Genomic DNA, 13,354 nt, shown 5'->3' with positions numbered 1-13,354 from the left:
ACAGCTATCCCAAGCAGTTTAAGGAAATCCACCAGTGATGTGACCCAGACACGGGGCAACTCAAACACACTCGGATATAGAAGTCACCACCCTCTCTCTTAACATGATGAAACAGAGAGTTCTACTGCATTTTAAAAGACACAGGCTTGAGAGAGTCACCTATTTTTCTCAGAGGTAGTGAAGAAGTTAATTAGGAAAAAAAAGGATTTTAGTTTAAAAAAAAAATCAGATAATGGCACACAGAACGGGGCCCAGCACTTCGCAGGACATTAGAGGACTATAAATTAGGTGTGACACAGCTACCAAGGGCAAACATCCTAGGCACAAATTACTTCGCCAATTTGGAAAGAACTAACATATTTAACATTACTTCTACGCCGAACATAATGTCATCATTTTGATGATATAAACACCCCCAAAAAGGCCTTTAATATGAAGAAAACCGTGCCTGCAATGGGCAGAGATGGCTCTTCCAAAGCTCTCGGGGGAGCGGGGGTAGGGGCTCACGGAAGGGGCAAGGGAAGCCAGGACAGACCAAGGCCCAGAGGGTGGAAGAGGAGGACAGTCTATCAAGTTACGGGCACTTCCGGAACACCAGGAGGGAGGACCATCTCGACGTTCAGCAGGGGAACCCTGAGGCCCTTGTGGCTGCTTCCATCGCCCTGGGCCAGGCGAGGGGCTGGGAGTGAGAAGAGCTGATGGGGTCACAGGGGAAAGGCAGAGCCGTCATGGACACGCCAAGAGAGCCCGTGAGAGGATGTGCTGTGTCCTCATGCGTTTACACGGCAATGTCCAAGGAGCAGGAAACTTTTCTGAATACAGCGGCAGGGCTCCTCCCTGTTTCAAACAGCCCATGGCAGGATTCCGGGAGTGTTAACAGGTGTGGCACTGGAAGGCACGGTCAACGCAAGAGCAGGCACACCTGCGGGGCTGGGGGAGGCGGCGGACGGGGGTGACAGCCAGGAGGCGGCAGAGCCGTGCGCGCCGCAAACTCGGAGAACCCCTCTCACGGTGTCCACACAAGCCTGCGCGGTGAGGCGGCTCACGGCCCCCTCCCGCAAACTCTCGGCCCAGGCAGACTGCTTCTAAGAGCTCCACTCAGATGTGAGGCCCAAGTCACAAAGAGCAAGGGAAAAATGATAAACTGAAACATTTAAAGAAAAGCAAATTCGACAAATTTCTTCATTCTCCCTGTAAATATGGGCCAAATCAAATGTCTTTCTCATTTTTCCCTTTTCTTCTTTATATGAAGAAACGGAGATGAGTCAGTCTTTGCAACACCCGACGGCTGAAACAAGGGCAGGCCTGTGTGTGTCCCTGCAGGATTCCTGCAGGGACAGGGTATGGGGACGGACGTCAGGAGTCTTCCATCTCACCTGCCAACGACGCCTCCAAAAACACCTGCACTACCTATAAACGACCGGTCCACCCTTGAGACTAAAAGCGAAAGGGTCAGAGTCACAGTGAGATACCTACCCCACAAGGCAGCGCACAGAATCTCGGAGTTAAACCTCTTCTTATATTTGCGAATCTCTGGGGTGTCGCTCTGTGGCCTAGTGTTGGTGGGATTCACATTGACCACTGAGCCCTTCCGGGTAGGATCTTGCCTTATGGCCTCCGATCTCATTCCATCACAGGAAAATCCCACTGAAACACAGGACACTGGAATTACTTTGTGTCTCCACGGGCACAGGGCCTGCTCCCTTCCCCGCTACGCCTCAAGCAGATATTCATGTCACAAACAACTCTTTGCCTAGGAAGAGCAATCTGTAAGGAATGTACATGGAAAAAGGAAACTGACTCTGCAGCTCATTGCAAATAAGGCAGCGCAAGCGGGCTGGGCATCTGGTCCGAGGTCTGCGCCTGCCAGCCACCAGCATGCGTGCCCAAGCCACCAGAAAGAGCGGAGCAAAGTGCCCGAGCCCGTCGTCAGCTGCTTTCTTGTTGCTGCTTTACTTACCCACAGAAGTCACTGTTGTCCCACTAGACGGAGAAATCTGTAGTAATCTGGGGTCTATAAAAGGTGTAAAGGAGGAGGAAGATTTGTGTTTCTGGAGTGTGCTACTAGCGGACTGAGTCTGCAATGTAAATTCAGTCGTATTAATACAATGACAGTAAAGGAACAAACACAGAACACTTCAATCCACCTCTACAATGCACTGCTTCCCAATACAAAAGCCCTATCCCCCCGCTTCCTCCCCCAAAATGCTCCGGAGGTGCTTCTGCATGTGTACCCCACACCCCCCAGTACAGGCCGTTTAACCGGGAGCCAAAGAGAGCTACCCCTCTTTTCAGAAATATCGCTCCTCTAAGACAGAACACTCAAGCTACCAGCAAAATCTATACTTCACGCTCCTCCGGTTTTTAATAAATAATTATAATGAAAACTCCTAAAGGAAGTTTGAAATGTCTTGATCTCAATTCATCAATTTTTGAATTTACTCTCCTGCCCCCCAAAAAGTCCAATGAATCTATGTTGGAATACTGGCAAATCTTAATTTTATACCGTTTCTTTTAAAGTGAGCCTCTTGCCAGAAAGCTACGGAAGCTTTGGCCACCATCATTTTAGGTGCATCATCATAAAATCCACATCAAATAGGGGCTCATTAGTGAAAGGTGCAAATACAGAGTAAGGCACATCCTTTTGCTCTTTTAGGAATAGGAGTGTTTTGGTTAATAATGTAACTTAAGACAGAAGAAAAATAAAAAACGGCACAAAGGAAGTGAAACGAATTGTTAAGTGGAAATGTAATGACAATTAAAAACAAAACAAACAGAAAAATAAACTTGCCAGTTTAGTGAGTTAAGGGTTATTGTAAATACTACACATTAGAGCAAAATGGAGCCAAGTGTAAATATAAGAAGGGATGTAAGTATAGGTGGGATATATAAACGGAGGAAAAAACCCATGTCTGACCACGTGCTTTTGTCCTGTACCGTTGCACCCCCCTGGGCAGCTGAAGTCACAGGTCCTGCAGCCCACCCCCTCCTCAGCTCTCCCCTCCCACCTGACACAGCTGCCTGCTGGCAGGCTTCCTGCCCAGGCCCACGATCTGGGGCCCATCCAGCCGATGGCGGCCAATGGGATGCCGAGCCTGCCTTGGCAGTCAACTTGCCCCTGGCTCCTCAAGGGGAGGGAACCAAAATAGGACCAGGTGGGCAGGCCGGCAGTTCAGTGCTTACATTGACACGACTGGCTGAAGCTACGTGCCACTTGCAACCTCCTCCAACTGCTAGACAAAGGCATTGAAACCAAACCTCCCACGAAAACGATCACTTGCTTAACTAAGGACAGGGTGCCCACGGTGGACTGTCCCTGCGCTTGGGGCATAACCCTGTTCCAAACAGCAAGAACCACCCAACCGGCACCCAGACTGAGAGCACACAGCCACGCCTTCGAACAAGCACACAGGATTTCCCATTCAAAATTTGAAATTAAAAGCACGCTCAGTTCTTTGCCCTTCTTGTTTAACATCCTAATTTTCTAGGTTTCCCCCAAAAGCAATTTGGCCTCTTAAACTCTGAGTGATGGTAAATTTCAAGGAGAGAAATCCTTCAACAAGGTTGGCAAAAATAAATAAGAGTAACCAACCAACAACACCCACCCTCTCCCCCCACCCCCCGAAACAAACAAACAAAAAAGATCCAGCCCTTCTGGAAGGAGGTCCCTGTACAGAGCAGCACATTTATCCTGGTAAGGCCAAGTCTGCTTAATCAAATGTTTCTGTATTTGATGTACTGGATAAAAAGAATGAAAAAGGCAGATTCCACAAATGACTACCAGAATTTCATGCCAAATACATAATGCATCTGAGAACACAGCAATCGTTTTAGACTTTTTTTTGAAAAATAAACTGAATGAGGAAAGCCATGCAACTACACTTATCTAGAGAAAGGTAAACAGTGAACTGGCAAGTTTGGGGGGAGATCGCTCCAGGGTTAAGGGGTTTGTATGCAGATCTGAAACTTGTTACTGGGGGGGTGGGGGTGGGGGGTGGGGGAGAGAAGGGGAGGTGACAGAAGGCGGCGGGCGGGGAGGGGAGGGGAGGGTGTGGGAAGGGCTCTGCAAACTAGCTCCTAGGCAGTGCTGGTCTAACCCTGGGAGAGCAGCCAGCTGTGGTGCGAGACATACCTCGTTAGGAGTGAGCTTGTCCTGGGGTGTCTGTGGGGACATGGTGGGTGTCGGCTGGCTGGAGGATGGGGAGGAGGAGGTGGAGGAAGTGGAGGAGGAATGGCTTTGCTGTAAGAGATCTGGCAAGAGGTGAACGCGACCGGCAAAGCCATTGCTCTCATGATGGCTGGCGCGCTTTTGGTCAACTGCACTCTGCAGAGAAAACAGGCACACTGGTCTCGCTCGCGCGCCGCTAGCATTGCCGAAGACCCTACCGATACCTGACTGCTGGCGGTGCTGTGTGACTCTCAACTCTGTTACGTCATCAAGGGACGACTGGAGGAAATCAGCCTGAGCTGCTCACGCTTCCTCGCCAAATGCCTAGGCTGAGCCAACAGAACTCACGGCACCGCATCTGGTGACCGCAGAACCCAAACAGCGGGTGTTTCATCTGGTTTACCTGCCACAGGAGCTGCTGTTACCAAAACCACTGGCTTTTCTCTTTCCTTTTTAAATCTGTCTAAAGCTCTAGAAAGTACCCGTCACCTCTTTGAATCCTGGTCTTGTCCGGACCAGGCCCTTCCCGCTTTCCATACGAATGCAATGCCAGAGCATGAAACACACTCAGGGAAAAGTCCAAAGTGCTGCACAGGTGCCCTGCTCCACGTAAATGAGAAGCACATCCCTTTCTTCCATCTGAGCTAAGAAATGAACAGACCCTTGTAAAACTTGGTAATCCAAACGGAGCACACCTGGGTGGCACACCATTAATATTCAACGAGGGAGGAGCCTAACGCCCGGAGCACAGAAGAGAGGCGCCCCCCCTGCTCCGGCTCCCGGCCCCTGGGCAGCTCCTTCCTGCCTGCCTAGCCGGCTCCCGCCGCAGACCCCCAGCCTCGGAGCCGAGAGCTCCGCGCAGACCCCCACTGCCCGGCTGCAGACCCGCTGCAGGCCGTGGCGTGCCCCCTGCGGCTTCTCTGTGCTCAGATGCAGACCGTGGGGCCCGCGGGCTGCTGGAATGAGGGCTGCCGCGTGACATGCAGGCGAGCGGGGCAGGGGGGGTCCCCGCTGGCCGCCTCGGGGCATGCAGCACACGACGCTACCCTCCGGGTCTCTTGTTAGGTGAGAACAGACGATGATGTAGAAACAGCATGAGTGAGTGAATGAGCAAGTGGGTTAATGACTACAGGAGAAGCTAGCCTCCAACAAGGAGAGAGGACGCGGGTACCTGGCGGACAATCAGGGTGCCCTCCTTGGACGGGGTCATGGCTGGTTCACTCTCCACATCGTCGTGGACGATCATCGTTTTCACGGACTCCGTCTCACCGTTGCTCAAGTTCAGAGATGACCTATTGAGACAAAATCCAGACGTGAAGGGCCATGACCACGAGCCGAGGATATACCGTTGAGATTTTCCACCTTCTCGGAGTCCTAAGATGAGATCGGGCTACAGGCATAAAGTTTCCTCTAGGGAAATGAACTGCCGTTTCCCTTTTTTCACAGCCTCAAATTAAGAGGAAGAAATGAAACACACGGAGTACTGGGAGAGGCCCTGACATGCACACACACCAACGAAGAGAAGGGGGAAAACAGAAAGGCCGTCTGCTGCTGACTGCACGACGGGGAAACGTTAACTGTTCACAGGATCAGAGGACAGGTTTTCAACAACTGGTCCCAAGTGGACAGAAGGCCCGGTGGGGACACGCATCCCCCCTGAAGCAGGGCGGGACTGACGCGGCTCGGGCGTCCTCCGGCCCCGAGGTGGGCTCCTCGGGGCCTTCCTGCTCCACGTCGTCGTCCTCCTCATCCGTCGTCCCGGACTCCTCGCTGGACGACGAGTAGTCTGTCACCTTGTGCGGCGGCCGCACGTCTTCCGCCGCTCGGAGCTCTCTGGCCAGGGCCGTCAGGTCCTAGTGCAGGAGACAGAAGAGAGGGTCAGGCGGGAGAGCGACGGGGAAACAGCGCAGGGCCAAGCACTTCATTCTCACTATCCATCTAACGGCCGCGCCAGCTTTGCCAAACTGCCTTGCAGGCTGTTCATCGGTATCATGGAGGGGAGCTCGCAAAGCTTTCGATAGAAAAGACGAGAGCAAGAAAAGTCAGAAAGATAAAACAAAAGGTAGAAAAGATTTTTTTAAAAGTCCAAGGTGGTGGGGCTTCCCTGGTGGCGCAGTGGTAGAGAGTCCGCCTGCCGATGCAGGGGACGCGGGTTCGTGCCCCGGTCCGGGAAGATCCCACGTGCCGCGGAGCGGCTGGGCCCGTGAGCCATGGCTGCTGAGCCTGTGCATCCGGAGCCTGTGTTCCGCAACGGGAGAGGCCACAGCAGTGAGAGGCCCGTGTACCGCAAAAAAAAAAAAAAAAAAAGTCCTCACAGCCGTAAAAAAAACAAGAGCCGAGAGCATTCTTCTCTGGCTATAGAACTCTGGATCAACAGCTGTGTGCAGACAGACCTTGGTAGTGTGTTATAAAGACGCCCGCCCCTGTGACAAAGTCTTCTTTTGAGGAGATTTTGCAGAAAGCAAGATTTTAGTTAAACAGGGGTGATTTCAAGTACTTATTTGGTGAGGTTTTTAACTCCAACTTTTATTTTTAAAAATTTCCAACTCGCAGAAAAATGAGAGTGAAGTGAGCACAGGGTCCGGCTCACATCTGGCTTAACCGAGGGCCAAGAACTTGCCACGTGCATGAACAAAGTTCCTGACGTGTGCTGCGAGAAAGCGCTGCTGTGTGTCTGGCCGTGGGAAGGCAGCTGGGCAGGCTACCCCGCCGCTGCCTCGAGCGTGCACGCTGGAGGGGGAAGCGGCCCAGGGTCAGCGCTGCTGTTCACGAGGGCTTCAGTTCCCTTTCCTCTTCTACATGCAGACACTGTGAGACCCGATCGACTATCCAAATATAACTTCTGAGCTTGACTATGATCTCTATTCTACATTTTCATACAGAAGTTCAATGTACGTATCTTTCCACTTAAAATTTTCACTTAAAAAGTAGTGGTTTTTGGAAGGCAGGCTATGTGGCCACTCTTCCTTTTCCTTCTGGCGTCGCTGCTTCTCACCAGTTGAGAACACGCTTCTTTCCTTGGAGCCTGAGCCTCTGAGACAAGCGAGCAAGGACTGGCCTTGAGTCCTGCTCGCGACTTCCCGAGGACAGCTGCGGCTTTTTGTTCAAGTGACTTTAAAGGGCCGTATTTAATAGTAAGAATGAACACATGCAGCAAATCTGGGGTGTTAAAAAACGTGCAGCAAACATTCAGGGTTTCTAATTCTAGAAGAGAGCAAGCTGAGGAAGGAAGAGGCATGCAGGTCGAATGCAGGCTAAGGTTAGAATGCTGCCCCGACGCTGAGCTGTTCAGACGGCGCTTACCACTTCGCCCTTCGGTCAGCGGGGTCCCATCGAACCAGAGAAGCCATCGGTGAGGAGGAACCCACAGCACAGGAAGCAGGGAGGAAAGAAGGGGGGAGGGGGCACAGAAATCAATGCAAGCGGGAGACAAAACCACCCCAGCAGGCTCAAACCCCCAGTGCGCCCACTGACGGGCAGCTACTGCGTCGAGGACTAAGGAGGAGAGGAACAGCCACGCCGCCGCCCCACATACCAAAGGGCAGCATTTAAACCATGGAGAGTTTAAGAAGGTGGGGGAAAAACATCTCTTCCAAAAGCCAGTATTCTAGATGCCCACTCATCAAGAGCATGTAAAGGTTGATGCCAAGCAAAGAGATAGAAGGCTTTTCTTTCTTTTGTATTTTTTAAATGACTAAGTGGGGGGGGGGCAGCGGCACAAGTGGGCCAAGGTTTACAGCTTTCCTTATAACCCCTCAAACCTGCGAGACCCCACAGGGAGGCCTGCAGGCCGCGCAAGGAGAAGGCTTTAATAGAAAGATCTCACTCGAGTTTGAAATGAGTAAAATGGATTTTGTGCAATTCTTACAGCGGGCTTGAGAGGTCTAAAAACTTCCTTCTTATCTTCAGGCTTTTTTGCTGCATTTTCAAGGCGCTGAGATGGCGAGCCCTCAGATTTGGATGACGCTGTGAAGTTCAGAGACAAGAAAGGCCGAGTCACGTAAACATCTGAGTGTGGGCCACGAAGCCACCCAGCCCCCCTGGCCCCCGTCCTCTCCCCTCATTAGCCTTGCTCACAGCAAGGTCTCCATGCGCTGGTCTGAACCCCGGGGTTTGTGACTCCTTCCCGAGAACCCTCGACGGTCACACTGCAGTAACACGTGTTCACAACTCCTTGTGACGTTACATCAATAACACAGTAGAGGGAATTTCCACTAATCTATTCTTATGAGTAGGTTAAGATAACCAATACTGATGACAATACCGATGGAGTTTAGACTCAGAAGAGTGGGTTCAAATCTCAGCTTGGATATTTCGCTAATCACCTTGGACGAGTTACGTAAACTCACTAATCTGCAGTTACCTGAATCCGTAAAATGGAGACAATATATACCCATCTCCTGGGGTTACTGTAAGGATTAAATGAGACAATGCATGCACAGTACTCAGCATGCGTAAGCTCTCAAAACCTCACTCTTTACTATTAAAATTATGACGACTGTTATTAGTGTCACCAGCAAACCTACACTGAAACACTGTTTTGTATTCATAATATGCAGCTGTGAAAAATCACAGGTCTTTTCCAGGATTGAAAAGGATTTCCAAAATACAGTCAACCCTTGAACACACGGGTTGGAAGTTCGAAGGTCCACTCACGTGTGGATTGTTTTCAACAGTAAATAATTCCGTACTACAGGATCCACGGGCGTGTAACCACGGATGCAGAGGAACCGGGGGTACAGAGGGTCGACTACAGATGAGGATTTTCAACTGGTGGGGGGGTATCCCTAACCCCTGGGTGTTCAAGGGTCAACTGTACTGATTGGAGCCCGATACCGTGAACAGGCACAGGGAAAAGGAAAGGTAGGCAACCTACATCTCACTCTGAAGCGCTCCCCGGAGCCGCTCTGAGACCCAGGGTGGGAGCCGGGCTGGGATCCTGAGTTGCTGGACCCCGAGGAGCTGCCACTGCCAGGCCTGGGCACCAGCTTCTCCACTCTCTCCCATAGCAGCCTGGGCTCGATGCTGCTGTTGGAGAAGACGACGAGAACAGCTAATGCATTATCCCAAGACGCAGGGTCAAATCATAAACATGCGCACCATGTCATTCGAACGCAGGGATAATGAGAAAATCAGCCTACCAACAGCATTTAACGTGAAATTCACCAAAAGTTACAGTGGCATTATTCATTGGTTTTATCTCAGGTATCTTAACAAACCCAAAATGCTAAAAGACATTCTACCATTAGCAGACAAATCTTCTCTGGGTGTGAGAGGAAACGCTACTGTTTGGTCTAGAAGTGTCACTAGTTCTGTCTCAGCTACAAACTCAGTTTCTTACTATGAAAAATTCCACTTACATAATTACACACAAAATCAAACTACACACAAAGTCCCAGTACCGACCACCACCCCTCACGGCTCTCAAGAACTGACACTTAGGCAGTACGCTCGTTCTTTCGTGCTCTGGGCTGGAAATGTGACCCCACATGGGCCACGGTGTATCCCTGCCGTCGACACACCACAGCATGAGTTTTCTAGGTAAGAATTAACACACGGACTCGGGCACAGGAGAACCCCGCAGCCCACCCTGACCACTGCAGGCTCAGAAAGCTCTCTCTCTGCAGCTTCTGGGCTGTCACCCACTCCACTCCCTCACGTTACATAGCGAGACACCAAGGACAGAGGTTCAGCGATGACCAGAGTACAAAACACTCAAGACGACCTTTCCTTCCTCTAAAACGGTGCTTGCTGGTCGACGGAACGGAGGCGATGACAATATTGCTACCGCTGGGAATACGGTCGCCACCGGCTACGTGAGGTAAGGAGCCCCTGGAATGTGGCTAGCTCAGCTAAGGAAATTAAGTTTTAATTTTATGTAATTTTAATTAACTTCAATGCAAATGTAAGTAGCCTCATGTGGCTAACAGCTCCCATATAAAACAGAACGGCTCCAGAACCTGAAAACTACTTTGTGGTTAATTCTCGAGTTTCTTGCCAACTCCGAGTCAACCACTCCCTTTCTTCCGTAGCCTGTGTGCGATTTCCGTACACTCCCAGAGCCCCCAGACATCCTTTGGATAGCAAGCCCTCTCGGGTTACAATTCCCTTAGAATCCCCCCTTCCCTGCTGCTCCTTCCTGTTACTCTCACTGAGACAGGCACTTTTCACCTTAAAACTGCTGCAATACACAGTCGGATTTAATCTCTCTTTTCACCGCAGATCAATTTGATGTCATTCATGTGAATGGACTTCACGGCATTTTCTTTACACACGGATCACCTCTTTGCCCCAGAACTTCGTTTATGAGCATTTTTATGCAAGCAGACGGTAGAAGACTACTGTGTAGTAAGTCTGCCCCTAAGCTTCGCTCTTCTCTTACCTGGTGGAGTTTCTCTGACCTGCTTGGCTGTTTTGCTGCCCACTGCCCTGCAGTGGGGAATCCCGACGGGACAGGACGGGGGACCGGGACGTCGTTCTCACAGGAACCTTTGGGTACAAAATACAGCAATTAAATTACTGAAAACATGAGGAGGAGAAGAAAAGACTACTGCCTACCACACATGTCTCTAAGGCAGTCCTAGTTACCTTAGCCTTGCTATCACCGACCTACCCCCAACCCCTGATCCTTCTCCGCCCTCCAGTGATACAACAGAAGAGTAGTCCAAGCCGTCAAAGGCACTGGGACAACCTTTCTATGCTCCTAACCACATTTAAGTGATGTTGGCACTGAAGCTTGGTGGCAGGGCACGTACAAAGCATCTTACTGAGATAATGTGAGAATCAGGAAAACAAGCTCAAAGAAACCAAACAATGGCCTACAAATGGATCAGCGAGAAACGAAGAATGTAGGAAGCAAGAAAATACTCAGAGGAAGCAAATTCCAAGTGGAGGAAAAATAAAATGTGTCTTTTTGTTTAATTTCAGCGTTAAGTAATTACCAAACCAAAAATTTAAAAAACATGGAATTAAAAAAAACACCCAAACAAAACCAAAAATCCCTCAATTAAAAAAAAAATCATTTTTTGGAACATTTATGTTCATTTTTTCCCTTATAATACCTTTTCTGAAAATTTTGATACTAATTAATGGTGCAAAGTAATTGATAGCTTTTGTATGAACTTAACACGACAGCTGCTAAAACAAATTTTGGTTCGGTCTGTTCTAGAAGCATACCCTTTATAGATGTACTCTTAAGTTATCTGGGTCCCTTGTGCTTAAGTACAGAGTCAGCGACAGCAATGAAAAGGTAACTGGCCGATGGCTGAACCTAACTGCCTCACTATGGAATTTTCTCCCCACCGTCAAAAGTTCCTCTGCCATTGCCCCTTAATTCTGGTGACGTCACCACACCCTTAATTGATTTAAATAATGTTTTAAAAATAACGAAAAGGAAAAAGAAGCGCACGTCTGTCTTCCTGCTCCTTACCCTTGGAGGGACCTCGTCACTGTCTGATCTAGACCAAGCCTTTTGGGCGGGGTCGGGTACCTCCGACTTAGAGTCAGAACTCTGACTTAGCACCTCACTGCGGGAAGGTGGACATGGGTCCTGAGAGCGAAGATGGTGGTGTGCAAATTTGGGAGGAGAAGGGTCACTGAAGGAATGGGATCGCGAGACAGGGGAAACACTGTTCTTGAGAGATGCCAGGTGGGACCACTGTACCTTACAAGAAAACAAAACACAAAACATTCAATGCGTTCTGCAGAAAACGCTTTTCTGGTCAATACCAAATCCAAAGCGGGAGCCGGGGCAACGCACAGGAGGCAGTCAGGACTAGGTCAGCCAAGCAGTACGACAGTTATGCTCTAAGTGGAGAGGTGGTCTGGGGAGCACAATATGTAGAAAAGAACAAATGTACATTTATAAGGAAAACTCTTAATATCCAGACAAATGTTAGAGAGCAGTAAACGTGAAGATTAAAAAAAAAAAAAAAGCCTCACAGCGCTCCTGTCGGAGGGGCAACGTGCGGCATGCCTTTCTGCGTCAAAGCGGCGTGGACAGGCGGAGAGGGGGGAGGCCGCAGGACGGACATCGCCACGCGTGCAAGCCTCTCTACCCACCCTCCCGTTACCTGGCAGGGCAAGACGTCTGACCAAGTAACAACAGAGCCACATGTTTACTGTGCAAAGACCAACCCCGCATGTTTGGACAGATTGTAAGAGTGTAACTTAAAAACAGCCAGCTTTCCAAATACACCACCGATTTTCCTTCTTTCTTGTCCCAAGTCTTAAAACACTCCAACCCCACAGAACTCCACGTATCTTTGTATTAGTTAGAAGAAAAAAGAACTTTGATTTCTTTGTATCCTATTCAGCGCTAGGATCCCCTAAAAGGACTGCTGAGGGGGGTATTCCTTCTACTTGACAACTGAAGAAATAAGACAGGTCCTTGGCAACTGAGTTCATCTGGTCACTTCCAAGTTGGAAAAGCAATCTCTGAAACAATCTGCATTTTCTTGAAATTATACTTTTTGTTTTAAAATAACTGTTCAATGTGGAAATTTACATAATTCTAGCTATATATCTATTACATCATCACATTTAATAAAAACAGGAAATACCAAATCAGGATTGGCTCAACCTTGCCAAGCATTAAGATCCAGAATTGGTTCCGAAAGAATGTTTTCGTAAGTACAGCTTTTGGCCAAAAGCAACTTTAGATAGAAAAGGGACTCTTTTTCCTGGCCCTACGTTAATTAGTCAGCAGTATAAAAAGCAGTCTACACAATTCATGAACTCCTATTTTCTAAACTGTTAGTGGCCACATAAAGATTTTCTATTTACGGTAAGTATAACGTTCATCAAACCTGTTTTCCTTGTCCCCATTCCCCTCCCTTTCCCCCTTCATCCTGTCCTGCTTTCTTCTGCATCCTTCTTCTTTCCACTCCTCACTCTCTGGAGTTGCCCAGTGGCTTGTGCATCAACTCTTCTGTGAATCAAGACGCTGCTGGTCTCACGTAAACACCAACCTCCCAACACCCGCCCCCCCGCCGAGCTTAATCCTGGGTCTCCTTTTTACTGTAAAACTGCTCCATACCAAGGATCTTTATTGTAAAGTGCATTCAAGTCCTCATCCGGGTTTGTGTGAACACCACCGCTACCACTACCGTCCCCCAACACATGCAAACATCAGTGACAGGTAAACTCGGGCTCAAGGACTTGTGCCCAGTACTCCGGATGACGCGG

General features: G+C 49.4%; 1 protein-coding gene across 13 annotated transcripts in view; it reads right to left on the bottom strand.

Annotated features, from left to right (window-relative positions):
- MAP4K4 (mitogen-activated protein kinase kinase kinase kinase 4) overlaps positions 1-13,354 on the bottom strand; it is a 173,407-nt gene that overhangs the window by 16,899 nt on the left and 143,154 nt on the right. For 5 of the 13 annotated variants that reach the window (XM_082672480.1, XM_082672481.1, XM_082672469.1 and 2 more), the window contains 9 exons: positions 11,598-11,831; positions 10,551-10,657; positions 9,045-9,196; positions 8,037-8,134; positions 5,846-6,021; positions 5,340-5,460; positions 4,133-4,324; positions 1,961-2,078; positions 1,477-1,647 (listed from right to left, as the gene is read on the bottom strand). In XM_082672480.1, coding sequence (XP_082528606.1) covers positions 1,477-1,647; positions 1,961-2,078; positions 4,133-4,324; positions 5,340-5,460; positions 5,846-6,021; positions 8,037-8,134; positions 9,045-9,196; positions 10,551-10,657; positions 11,598-11,831 — 1,369 coding nt within the window. The remainder of the gene's footprint in view (positions 1-1,476; positions 1,648-1,960; positions 2,079-4,132; positions 4,325-5,339; positions 5,461-5,845; positions 6,022-8,036; positions 8,135-9,044; positions 9,197-10,550; positions 10,658-11,597; positions 11,832-13,354) is intronic. The other 8 variants (XM_082672470.1, XM_082672476.1, XM_082672477.1 and 5 more) reach the window with 3 other exon arrangements.

This window comes from Grampus griseus (assembly GCF_964374135.1).
Source record: "Grampus griseus genome assembly, chromosome: 15".
Classification (NCBI taxonomy): Eukaryota; Metazoa; Chordata; class Mammalia; order Artiodactyla; family Delphinidae; genus Grampus; species Grampus griseus.
This window is presented reverse-complemented; position numbering and strand designations above follow the sequence as displayed.